This window comes from Coffea eugenioides, chromosome 2, assembly GCF_003713205.1.
Source record: "Coffea eugenioides isolate CCC68of chromosome 2, Ceug_1.0, whole genome shotgun sequence".
Lineage (NCBI taxonomy): Eukaryota > Viridiplantae > Streptophyta > Magnoliopsida > Gentianales > Rubiaceae > Coffea > Coffea eugenioides.
In genome coordinates this window covers 18735227-18748856 of record NC_040036.1, presented here as the reverse complement: position 1 = coordinate 18748856, position 13630 = coordinate 18735227, and the positions used below count along the sequence as shown (strand labels likewise).

Sequence of the window (13630 nt, the reverse complement as noted above, 5' to 3'; positions counted from 1 at the left end):
GACAAATAATCTCCTGTCCAAACACACTAGTTTGAACCCGTAAAACCATTGAAATGGAAACCATGCACGAGAAGTGAACTGCTACTATTATTATTATTATTTTGGTTCAAGGGAGACTCTATATGTCTTATGAGGCGAAGGGAAAATTAAAGGGTAGGATTTAACGGCTAAAACGTCCTTAGCAATCAAGTTGAGTTTCTGTTTTAGAAGAATGGTAATATAGAGTTGCTTGTTAATGGTGGAAGAAACACGGCAATGCACAAACTAGCTATAGCTAGTACAGCCATTTTGCTTCTGCATGCGCCATTATAACATGTTAGGTTTCGGCCAGCCCATTTGTGAGTCAAACCACAAAATAAATCCCATTAGGTTGAAGTCAAATTTGACTTGGAAAGCTTGGCCTTTCTTTTTTGGGAACACAGGACAAAAGCTTCAGCCGAGACATAGAAATCAACCGACGAAGAAATATAGCAGCCGTCACTTTTCTTTCTTTGGAGAAAAAACGAAGGGAGAGAAAATATAGCAGCCGTCACTTTTCTTTCAGTTTTTGGATTTCCTCTTCGTTTGATAACACCCTTTCAAACCCACTTCTTTGATAGTTGTAATATTTTTTAAATTATTTTATAGCAATTTAACTTGACTGATATTAGTGATATTATTGTCATCTAGATGTTCCAGATAGACCTGTGTATTTCCATTATTGTGATAGTGGAGATTTTTTGATTCTACTATGTCTCCTGATTTTCCTCAATTTGAATTTTTAGTATAAAAATCTTGGTGTCTTGTATCTTTTATTTTTCCTATATTTTATTATTACTGTTGGCATTGTCACTTAGTGATTTGATTTATTCATATTTTAACTAGTATTTGAAAACAAATAATAATTTATCCTGAGTTAAGTATGGTATCGTGTACCTGCACTGGTAGTTTTATGGATTGGTTTAATGTATATGATTTCAGGTGAGAGTAGATTTGTGATTCCAAGGTTTCCACGTGCAAAGCTAGTTTAATTACACGCACGGACAATAATTTGCTTCCATCCACGGACAATAGTAGTGAATGTGAATGTGAATTTGATGTGTGGTGTAGTGTACGCCCGTGAATTTGACAGTGACTGCGAACATGGAGATTGAGAATTCAACCACCGGAAGTTCCTGAATCATACATATATCCATCCTAATTCTAATTATATTCGTGAGAAAAATGAGAGGAGCAAGGTAGGAATGAATCATATAGCCACTGCTACTGCTCCTCACAACCAACTGTATAGAGACTCTCAAATCCAAACCAAAAGCAATCATAAAATTTGGTGTTCGATCTGGAAGAGGTCTGTCTGTGGTCAGGTCATTCGCGCTAATTTGATATAATCCAAAATTTCTGTCGCTCTCAACTGGCCTGGCTTGTACATTCATAGTTAAAGCCTTCCACTCCACCACATCTTGGCAAAACTAGTAGAATCATGAATGATTGACCTTCCGAGAGATTTAGACATCCACTTTCGACTAAACATCATTCAGTAGTGCTGCTGGACCAGAATCCTGTGGCGCTAATTGTTAAGAGATTAATGGCTGCTATAACCTTTGGATGAGATGAGGCCGTTTGTCAAGCTGGATGATCATGGCATTTAGCCGCTTTTGGCACACAGCGAATCCAAAACCAATGCATGGGGTTGCATTCGCTCTTTGAACTCTCAAGCTGTGCCAAAAATTTTGATCTTATAAATGAATGTCTTGTTTGAGTTTTAAATGCGTACGTCACTCATGAAACAACACCAATTTTTCATCGAGTAGAAACTTTATCTGTGCAACCACCGGCCTTTGGGCTGGTGGTCACTACCAATGCATTAAAGTTTGGTGAAGTGGGAGGTAAGGGTTCACCAATTTCCCACGTTAAAGTTGCTCTGTTTAAAAAATTCAGGCAAAATACACCCGTCTAATCTGATAGCGATTCAGTCCCTTCTGGATTACCCTTGGATCTCTTTAAATCCTTTCCCTACCCCTAATATAGGATAATCTATTGTATTGACAAAAAAAAAAAAAGAAACTTTATCTGTGTAAATAACAGTATGAACAGTTAATTATTCTACTTAAAAACTCGCAATAATAGTCTTGCATCTTCACATGGTCTCTTTAATTTCAATTAATATTCGAGAGAAAAAGATAAATAGTGTATACACAAATTCAAAGAGGAAGAAAATAAGAAAAGACCGAATGCTCCTCTAGGTGTTTCTATACTACTACCACGTTTGAGTACTAAAATAAATGTCCATTCAAATTAAAAATCCACACGAAACATTTGTCATGGCTTTTGAGATTTCCATTCAAATACTACTACAAAATAGAAACACATTTGGGCCCGAGCATTAATTTGGGCTTCCGTCTTGCTTGTTCCAGATTTTCCTTGCGTTCTGCGAAGCGTTTTGGTTTGCAGAAGGCGGCCCATCTGCCTTGGACGACAGCATATTAGGTTTTCATGAACAATGAAACGACGCCGTCCATAGCTTACGAGAAATTTAAGAATTTCCAGAAGAATTTTGGACTTGCGGAACAATCTTTCTCCTTCTCCTTCTTCAAGAACAGTGGATTGGGGTGTTGTGTAGCAGAGCAGAGCTCACAGCTCTCAGAAGACCTCCTTGCTCCCATACGCTCATACCTATAATTATTCGTACTACTCTTTGAACATTGAAGATACTACAATAACGGATGGAATTTTATGCTGAGGAAGGAAAAAAACTAGACGAAGCATGTTCTACTCTTGTATTGGTAATCAGTCATCTTCCCCTAGCTCCCAGGGTTTCATTTCAATTCCCTTTTAGATTTGACTTACTGATAATCTTTCCTTTCCTACAAAAATGCTAACTAGCCGGCGCTGTCCATCGGGAACGTCGGACAGTTGGCGGTGGACCTATTCATATCGTCATTGAGAGCTGAGAGAATCGGTTACTTTGACGATCCTAACGTTCTGCCCTGCGTCGGCAACAACGCTTATGCGCCTTCTCCTCCCGGCGATCTCTCCCTCCCTCTCGAAGGTCTCGTTCGCCGTTCCCTCTTATACTGAGTGCTACATTTTCTATGCTCTTTGTCTTAAAATGGACGAGGAATTTGAGAATGAAAGTACTATTTATTTGCTACTTTTTTGTCTACGTATTTTGTTTGGGTTATCTACGAAGCAATTCCGACTATGACTGGTTTGAGTCTGCAGCTTTTGATTCGTCCTCCAACCGATTGACTCTTGTACAGCAGAGGTCTCCAGTTGTAAAGGTAATACGCTTTGAATTAATTTATTTGGGAAGAAGCAAATGAAATAGAGATGTTTATGAAGCGTAATTGTGCTTCTTTCTTTAGATGATGAACTGTTTAGTGTAGGCGTTACTACTAATCATTTTGAAGTGGGAGAGGAAAATGTAAAGAGATTTTATAGGCAAAATTTTGGGAAATTGCTTTGTGTTAATTTCGCACTTACACGGTACAAAATGTGCAGGAGCTTTGTAACTAGTGTCTGCGCAGTGTTGTTGGCTCTTTGCTGGCAAACCTTCTTTTGATCTCTTATTGTTCTTCTGCTTTATGATGGTCATTAACCGTTTCAGTATGATGGAGTCCTAAACTGCTTATGGAACAGGGTATGATGGTTGAATTTGCTAAGAATCTGGCAAATTTTGCAGCCACAAATGGAAAGAAGCATGTCATTATCCTCTCCAGCTTGGATTTTAAGCAGTGGCAAAACATTGATATGTCAAGGTACTGATCAGTTTAGTCTTTGTTAATTAGTAACTCTAGTATGCGTCTGTCTCTCGATTTTCTAGACGAATTTGGAAGTTATCTACTTATTGCCATCCAGAGTCATTGGTATCCAATGCTTGGACATTCTTGGATTTGGTGAGTACTTGTAGGATTTTGGAAGTGATCAAAATCATATTACAAAATAACTCCTCCTTAGATCACTTTTTCATGCTCTTGCCGTGCATGTGCGTCCTCTCTTTCTTCCCATGTTTTCAATTTTAAGTAGCTTTGAAGGATTTCACGTACATGAATGCCCATATTAGCTATAACCGTAGCAGTTACTCATACAAATCCCAGCTTTTACTGTGTTATGTCATTAAATTTGGCCAGATAAATCCTCCTTTCTTTCAAGGCCTCTAGTCTTCATATTCAACCTGATATAACAGTCTCCTCCACCCCTTGGGGACATCTGTATTTTCCCGTCTTCATGTTCTTTGCAAAAGATATTTGAGGCATTCTTTGATTAGTTTATGGGATATTTTGATTGTTTATCTCCCCCTATCTTTCATCTCATGTGCTTCCCTTGTGCCGCTTCCTTTCCTTGGGGCCCATTCTTAATCGAAACTTTTAATAATGATGAATAATTGGGAACTTATCAATCAGAATTCTTTGCCAGGCGGTTTATAGATGTTTCACTTGCTCTTGATAAATGATCTTCATATCTCGGTGACTGAACTGTAGAATATTTTCGTAGAGACAATTCTGCCTAAATGCATGTTTGAAGAGCTTTTGTCCGTGGTTTATTTACTCTAGGCTCAAGGATGCTTAGAAGCCAGAAGTAAACATTCCTATTGACCTCTTGTGATTTACTGCAGTGGTTTACAGATATATTACCTGTCTAGTTCCAGCACAGATGGGACAGATGAGGACTGTGAAAAACATGGATGGAAGAGACTACCGGAATATAATCCTGCTCACAGGAGGTGGGAGTATCTTAGTTCCACTAATGAAGAAAATATTGTTCAAGATGATGATTTGCTTTTTGAGGATTTAAAAGAAGAAGATTACTATCCAAGTTTGCCTTTTGCAGCACTATTTTCTTGTTTTAAGGTAAAGAAATGCAGAACTATCATTCTAACGAGAAGCGATCAACTTTCTTGACGTCTTTACGTGTTATAGCTTGGATTTGTTGTTATATTGAATTGTAGTGTTGGTTTTTTTTTGAACTTATGGTAAAGGAAATTGGACAGTAAACAGCTCATGCATTTGATTTTAATGCTTCAGAAACGAAATGTTATCTCCAGTCTTCGCAAGATGATATCTATCTTAAGGGTTCACATATATTCTCTGGGTATTTTGTTTCTCATATCACACAAACTTGTCGTTGATATAATATCATATAGTTTGGGGCCTCCTATGTCTCCATCAGTCAGCCAGCCACTATTTAACTTCAGAATTATTAACTGAACATAATTACCCTCCCAGTTTCTTTGGATCAGGAAAAATGTATAATGTAGGTGAGATGTTATGGAATTTTGTTGCTCCTATCACTGCTTGCGATCCTTACTTTCCACCTCACAAACTTGAACCTAAGAAGAACTGCCTGAATGTTAGTTAAGTATCTAGATTATCAAAGGAGAGCAATCTGGAAGCCTTGGGGGGGACATCACTCTTTCAGCATATCTTTTCATTTTATTGATTAATATGGAGCTGTGCTGGTTCTTCATTGCCTTTGTCGTTTTGGATCTTTATGGGTGTAACTTTGTGTGATGAAAGTTTATGTTCTGTTGGGGTAGGCCAAGGGTTTAAAAGTGACTTGTTTACTGTGCTATTGCTCGGAGGGAGACAATATACCTGATGCTTTCCAATTGGCCGAGGCAGCAAGCAAAATCTTGATCCAAAGCCCGAATGATTTTGAAGGTGAGTTTGAAGATTGAAAGCAAGGCTTGCTTCATTTTATTGTTACATCTGTTTCATCAGTGGTGACTTATGCTAGTTAAGTCTGGCGCATTTCATTTCCTGTAAGAAAAGATAATAGATGGAATGCTATCTAATACTTCCTCGATTGTATTATAGGTAATTTTGGTGTTGAGATTATGTTTATTTATCGATGCCACTGCCAAGTTGCAACACTTACAAATGCTTTTCGTCTTGAGTATGCAATACTACTGACTTGGTTGACTTAATCTGTTCAGGTACTGGAAGTGGTAGATGGATTGTTCCCTTCTCATGGAAGAGCGTGTATGGACCACCCCCAGATACATCTCTGTTTTAGGCTGCTCTTGGGTAGTGTTGTCTATTGTTTTGATTTTATTTTGGGTGTCTTTACATGGGGCCTTGAGACTTATATGTCTTGGTATGCCGACTTGCTAATATCTTCTCTGCTTCTATATTTAGCTAAGCTGTCAGCTTCCTGTTTTCTTTCTTTAGAGGAGATGTAATTTCATTCCTGTCCAGCTGTCCCATACCAGTGTATCATCTCTCACCTCCAAAGTAGAAGCACTCTGCATAAATGGCTGCTTTAATGTTTTCCTCGGTACTGTACTGTATCTATATACATCTGAACCGAATATGCAATCGAAATTACTATAGTCGAGAGTATGTAACAAGTATCTAAACGGGTCATGTCCTGATGTTGGGTTATATACATTGAAGATGGAAATACACCAAACTTGGATGGTTTGACCTAAAAGTTCGAGAAATTAGACCAAAAGAGAAACCCGAAAAGTTTTTGGCTATGAACCTTCAAATGCTAGTACAGAATATAGGATTTTTGTTCTTGGAAGGTCAAGGGGATTTAATGACAGGTTAGATGGACGGGGTTGCGGGATTTTTGGTGATATTTTGTGGGATCTGGACATAATCGATGCCTTTTGATTAGGTAATGCTATTACTACAGCATCCCCTCCCCCCGAATGGGCTGAACCTGGCGCCTTTCCCCGCTTCCCCAGGTATTATTAGTGTCTTGTAGCTGATGATCATGAAATTGAGGCCTCTTATAATAGAGCCAAGACAGAGACAGACAGAGACGCTTCATCGGACGATCAGAGAAGAAAAAGGCAAAAAAAGGATTGACATCTTACATATCTAAACGTTAATAAGTTTAGACATACATATACGGTAATACTCCATATTTAGATGACGCCACCACATTTACAGTTTTCCTTAGGGTTCTGGACTGCTTTTTGTGTTCGTGAACATACGATTGTGTGATTATAAAGATGAAATTGGCATTAACCAGGGATGCTATCGGTTAGTTCATCAGACGCCTTTTGTTATAGAATGACGAACGATCCAGCTGTGGCGACGCGGGAATTGACAATTTCTAGAAGGCGAGGTTGGCGCAGCTTGTTAGGGATGAGGTGGGAATAATTTTATTTTATTTTTGGGGTCAAAATCTCACTTGTATGTATGTCAATTGAGGATTGCCATCCCGGCTCGGCCATACTGAGCTCAATCCTTTATTATTCGGAACGGGTCGCCACCAGTTTTGGTCACTTCGACTAGACATTGCATGCGGATAACCGAGGTGACTCTCACATCCCTGGTACCTCGGATTGGTGTTGTGCTTGACACGACATCCGAAATCTTATCGAAAAACCTGACACCTGCATGGCAGACAAGACATCTTAAGTGACCTGTCTATTGCTCCGTCCTGTCAAATCAGATTGGACACGCTCAATCCTTGACAGGTTTTAGGGAGTTGGAGCCTATTATTTCTCCCTCCACCTTGTTCTCTATAAATACTACTCCCCCTCATTCAGAAAAGGAATAGAAATATAGTAAGAATTTTACTATTTCCATTTTCTATTATTCATTATTCATTTTTCAGTAAACTAACTTAATCATCGGAAGTATTCCAGGAGAAAAAGGCCAGTCTAGTGTGTGTCAAGAAAAGTACATCCCAGTCACTTCATTTAGGAAGAGGACGTATTAAGTCAGCTCGACTTCACCGTGCAAAAATAATCTTTTCATCAATGGTATGGTTGTATCTGCTGGTGGGGTTGTCCGTTTGAACTTAAGACGCGTGACATCATACATACCACATACCATACGTGTGATTTTATGAAAGTAAATAACTGCCTGTTTTACTCGTAAACCAAATGTATATATATATATATATTAATACGCGCAGACTATGAAATTTTAATAGCTAAACGTTAAACAAAGGAGTACGTATTCTCTCTGTCTGATCTGAAGTACTAAACTACTTTGAGACCCTTATTTTTGACATCCAATTCACACACTCAAGGCTCTTACGTGTACATTACAATCACCTCAATATATTCTTGAAGCCGAGTAGCTGTGGACGACGGAGCAATTTATGATCTTGGATTTATATTAGAAATGAGTTTTGAGTCCCAAATTCACAACCAAACAATTGACATGACGGGCGGTGGCGAACGGAATTTCACAGAAGTACAAACTCATTTTTTTTTGGGTTTTGGTTCCTTTGGTAAATCGTGACGAGTGCACGTATGTCTTCGTTAAAACTTGCAATCAAGGTGTTGTCGGATTGATTACTAGTGTACTTTTAAAACATTTGAGGTCATTGAACTATTATTGTCTTCTATGATCTGAACCCTGAAGAAGCAAGACTTTCGTATCTGTGACTCGTCTCCCTTTCCAACTTCCATATATATCTTCGCATTATGTGGTACAGGTTGCAAAATGATGGCCACTTGACCGGGACAGCGCGCTCAAAATTGAACAAGGAACAGCTCAAATTTGAAAAATAATAATAAAAATTTTTCCTGTATTTGATTTTGTTAATTAAGCTTTTCAGCTTGTCAACTGATGATTCTTTCGATTTACATTCCCTATATATACATACCTTTGTTGATCACCATTTTCAAACTTACTAATCAAACCAATCTTTGCCTTGCTAAGTATACACTGAAGTGAACAATGTCGTCCTCTTCCTCCAATCATCTTCCTCATCCAAACCTAACCCTTCATCGAAGAAAACCCTCCCATTACGAGATTATTCCCGGTGGCTACGTCTTACCCTTTTTGGACCCATAAAAGACAGACGAGACTACTACTACAAACCAAGGTTACAGATGAATTCTTCAAGAGCCGAATGCAAAAAATACAACTCCACCGTCTCAGAACCCAACGTTCACCACCGGCCTTTCATGCGCCAAAAATCCCAAGGTTGTGGCAGTCCTGGATGCCGTTAGTTTTCCAATTCTTTTCGACAACTCTAAACTTGAGAAGAAAAACGTTCTGGACGGCACATTCATGCCTTCCACTGACTTCACCGGTGGCTATCGCGTATGTGCCTTTCTCGATACTCGTGAGCCTTCCCATGCAGCCATCAAAGGTTTTTTCTCGTCCCAACTCGCCAAGTTACACAACAAATTCATCCCAACCTTCCGCAGCTCCGTTTCTGAGCTGTTCGCCAACCTTGAAGATGAGTTGGATAAGGAGGGAAAGGCGAATTTCAACGCCCATAGTGATAAGATTTCCTTTGACTTCATCTTTCGTTTGTTTTGCGATAATAAGAACCCCGATGAGACAGGTGTCGGCTCGAGTGGACCAAAAAGTTTCGATAAGTGGCTTTTTCTTATGCTTCACCCACTCATAACGCTAGGGCTGAAATTCGTACCGAGTTTCGTCGAAGATTTTCTGTTACACACACTTCCGTTGCCATTTTTGTTTGTGAAATCCGATTATCAGAAGCTGCATGATGCCTTTGACAAGTATGGGAGCGGAATATTGGATGAATCTGAGAAATATGGCATCACAAGGATGAAGCCTGTCATAACTTGGTTTTTCTTGCAGGTTTTAGTGCATATGGAGGCGCGAAGGTCCTATTTCCTGCTTTGATCAAGTGGGTTGGCGCTGCAGGTGAGGATTTGCACCGTCAACTTGCTCATGAAATAAGAACAGTTGTCAAGGAAGAGGGAGGAGTTACGGTTTCAGCATTGAACAAAATGAGCTTGACCAAATCAGTGGTCTACGAGGCACTGAGAATCGAACCTCCAGTGCCTTTTCAATATGGAAAGGCCAGGGAGGACGTCGTGATCAGTAGCCATGATTCGTCTTTCTTGATCGAGAAAGGTGAAATGATCTTTGGGTATCAGCCATTTGCTACCAAAGATCCGAAAGTGTTCGACAATCCTGAAGAATTTGTGGGGGATAGGTTTTTGGGTGATGGTGAGAGGTTGCTTAAATACGTGTATTGGTCTAATGGCAGAGAGACCGATAACCCTACCGTGGATGACAAACAATGCCCTGGAAAGGACTTGGTGGTGCTCCTGTCTAAGCTATTGTTGGTTGAGTTCTTTCTCAGGTATGATACATTTTCGGTCGAGGCTGCCACCATCTTGTTGGGTCCCCTGGTTACTGTGAAGTCTTTGACCAAGGCCGACTGAATTTATCACGTATCAGTTCATTCAGACAGAGCTTGATAATTAAGCAGCCTTATTGAATATTTCAAAACTAATTAGTTTCACTGATTTGCTCATGATTCTTGGGGTGAAGTAAGCGGTGTTCTTGCATTTCCATCTTCTTTGTAAACATGTTTGTATCTTGATCTCATTTGTTGGCTGTCTAGCAGTAATAGCACTTCCGATAATGTTGGTACGTGTTTATCAACATTGTCATGTTTGTTGATTTCTGCACAAGGTGCCCCGCCACTTCTTGTTTGGTGCCCCGCTACTAACATATGCATAAAATATGCAGGAAGACCATAATCAAATCAATTCATATCAGCTCAAAAAGGTATCAAAAGTTGCTTAATCTTCTAAAAAAGGGGGAAATAGAAAGAATCTAATTAAAAGCTGTTTAACCTTCTAAACGCCCGCTAGTTAGGTTTACCATGTTATGTAATACTTCTCAAAAATTTAAAACATTAGTGGTTAAGATTCAAATGACCAAGATTTTTCCAGTAAAGATCGAAGTATATATGGTTATTTTTTTCCGTATCTTTTTTGTATAACTTGGTGGGAAAAGACAACCTTTTACCAGTGTGGTTTTTTTGTAGCTGTACCTTTCCCCCGCCTGTTAGAACTTCAGGAATTGTTAGGCCCAGAATGAGAGTCTCAAAATCTGAGGCATTGGGCAGGTGAGTGCCCTTTAAACGCATCAGTTTGAAGAGAAGCACGCGGCCAAAATGGGCTGGCCCGACTGTACATCTTTGAACTCTAATGTAAACCTCAATCGTTTTTTTGGGTTGCTTTGTTCATTCACTTTTCGATATTAATCTTTTTTTTCTGCAAACGGTAACAGCTTTATATATATATATATATAAACAATTGATATTACAAGAATTAATTATAAAAAGGCCACAACTCTCACTTCCTTCTTTGCTATATCTATCAGCCGTACTGGAAATCACATTCCCATTCTGTATCGTGAACTAGCTTTACAGCAAATTGATGAGTCTGTGCGTGGCTGCATTCATTTTCTGATCTAGGTACAAAAGAAAAGCAATAGTAGTATTCAAAGTCTTGTTTTAAGTCCTGAATGCCTTCCAGTACAGCTGCAAATATTGCTGTCATGCACAAATCTGGTCCACTACTGATTTGCAGTGTAAGTTAACCTTTATTTTGGTCCACCCTGCATCCTTTGTATGTATTTGGTCTGCGCCCAATGCTTTTCTGCTTATCAGCCCTTTCAATTCAGACTTACTGCCGTATGATTGCTGACAAACCATTATGCCATGTTCGTTCAAAATGCGGGCCTTCAAGAAAAAAGTACAATTGGTATCTTTGATCCATTCGCGAATCTGATCCATGCTGGTGCTTTCCTTTTGTGAAAACAATAATGGCAGTATGGAGAAGTATATAAGCAAAGAATGCAAAATTGCATCTTCGCTCAAAATCGTTTTTTCTTTTCGGCATGGGGTTAAAATCAAAAGAGTCCTCTATTTAGGAGTTTTTAATTTATTGGGTAACGATACGATTCAATTATGTATCACATGGGATCTTCTTTACCCGTCTCTCTCTCTCTCTCTCTCTCTATATATATATATATAGAAGTATATAAGCAAAGAATGCAAAATTGCATCTTCGCTCAAAATCGGTCTTTCATTTCTCCATAGGGCTAAAATCAAAAGAGTCCTGTATTTAGGAGTCTTTAATTTATTGGATAACGATACGATTCAATTATGTATCACATGGGATCTTCTTTACCCGTCTCTATATATATATATATATATATATAGAAGTATATAAGCAAAGAATGCAAAATTGCATCTTCGCTCAAAACCGGTCTTGCTTTTCTCCATAGGGCTAAAATCAAAAGAGTCCTCTATTTAGGAGTCTTTAATTTATTGGGTAATGATACGATTCAATTATGTATCACATGGGATCTTCTTTACCCGTCTCTCTCTCTCTTTCTCTCTATATATAGAAGTATATAAGCATAGAATGCAAAATTGCATCTTCACTAAAAATCGTTCTTTCTTTTCTCCATGGGGCTAAAATCAAAAGAGTCATCTATTTAGGAGTCTTTAATTTATTAGGTAACGATACGATTCAATTATGTATCACATGGGATCTTTTTTACCCGTCTCTCTCTTCCTCTCTCTCTCTCTATATATATATATATATATATATATAGAGAGAGAGAGAGAGAGCGCTTGAAATGCCACATGACTTGTGTTGTTCATTTTTTGAATGAGACTAGTGAAGAATAATTCGTTTCATTCACGTCGTTTTGTCCAAAAAAATCACCAATCTCGATTAAACTACAAAGCCTCGTTTTGTTTGGAAAATAGCAACCCAAATGAGTTACTTTTTTGGAGTTTTCACTGCAAGTCCCGCTGCCCACTAACTCGCCTCGCCTCGCCCCGCTTTCTATGCGGGACTAATAAAAATTTATAATATAATTTTATTATAATCAAATTTTAATAAATAATTAAATACTAAAATATCAACACCAAGTTATTATTCATTATAATTTTACAGTTGAAATTCATAAAAACGATTAAATAAAAGTTATTTGAATATAATTCAACATGATAAAACAAATACAACTAAAGTAGTCAAATTTTCACTTTTTACATAAATACAATCACCAAGTCATTATTTATGCTTTTTTTTATATAAAAAAGTATTATTGTGTTAAGTATAATTAGAAATTTAATATAAATATATTAGTAAATTTAGTATAACTAATTAACAATTTCTATTAGTAGATATGTATAATAATTAGTATAATTGATAATATCAATTATATTACATATACTAATATATATTATATAATATATATAATTAATAATATCATTATCATAAATTTGTAACTCATTAAATTAAATATTATATACATATTTATATATTTATTAAATTTTTTTAACGAGTGATGGGACCCCACCTTCCACCCCATTTCTAAACATGGGAAAAAATTTCCCCAGCCCATTAGCCCCACGAGCATTCGTCCCAATTGCCATCCCTATTTCCAGAGAAATTTCTAAAATTATGATGAATTTTTAAAAAATTCTACAAAGGGGGCATTTTGAGTGTGAGATTCCGTCCAAAGGGTCTTCGCATTCAGTAAATGCGAGCTCCTAAATGCGAAGTCTCTTGAATTTTGTGACCAACGAAATGCAAAAAAAAAAAAAAAAAGGAGGTCACAGACCTCGCATTCGATAAATGCGAGGTCAGGGTTCTACATGTTGTATTACGCGACCACACAATACGCGACCTCATGGTCACGTATTGTTGTCGCGTTTTCTGCACAGGGGTTGCGGAGTGTAATACGCGACGTAATGGTCGCGTATTGTGGTCGTTTTTTTTTTTTTGCAGGCGCGGATTGTAATAAGCGACTTTGTTGTCGCGTATTATGGTCGCGTTTTTCAATTTTCTGCAGTTTCTGCAGGAATTCATGCACAACCAATTTTTTGACTATTAACCCCAAAATCCAACAATGCATTTTAAATCATTTCTTTACTAATTTGTACC

At 38.0% G+C, this 13630-nt stretch overlaps 1 protein-coding gene and 1 pseudogene across 1 annotated transcript; both read left to right on the top strand.

Annotated features, from left to right (window-relative positions):
* Positions 1 to 2532: 2532 nt before the first annotated feature.
* On the top strand, positions 2533 to 6362 carry LOC113761813 (proteasome assembly chaperone 2). Its single transcript, XM_027304952.1, has 7 exons — positions 2533 to 2762; positions 2863 to 3028; positions 3202 to 3260; positions 3619 to 3737; positions 4595 to 4829; positions 5516 to 5639; positions 5915 to 6362. Exons 1-7 carry the CDS (start codon positions 2703 to 2705, stop codon positions 5992 to 5994), a joined length of 843 nt encoding a protein of 280 aa, XP_027160753.1. The 5' UTR covers positions 2533 to 2702; the 3' UTR covers positions 5995 to 6362.
* Positions 6363 to 6940: 578 nt separating this feature from the next.
* LOC113758756 lies at positions 6941 to 10122 on the top strand (annotated as a pseudogene).
* Positions 10123 to 13630: the final 3508 nt, after the last annotated feature.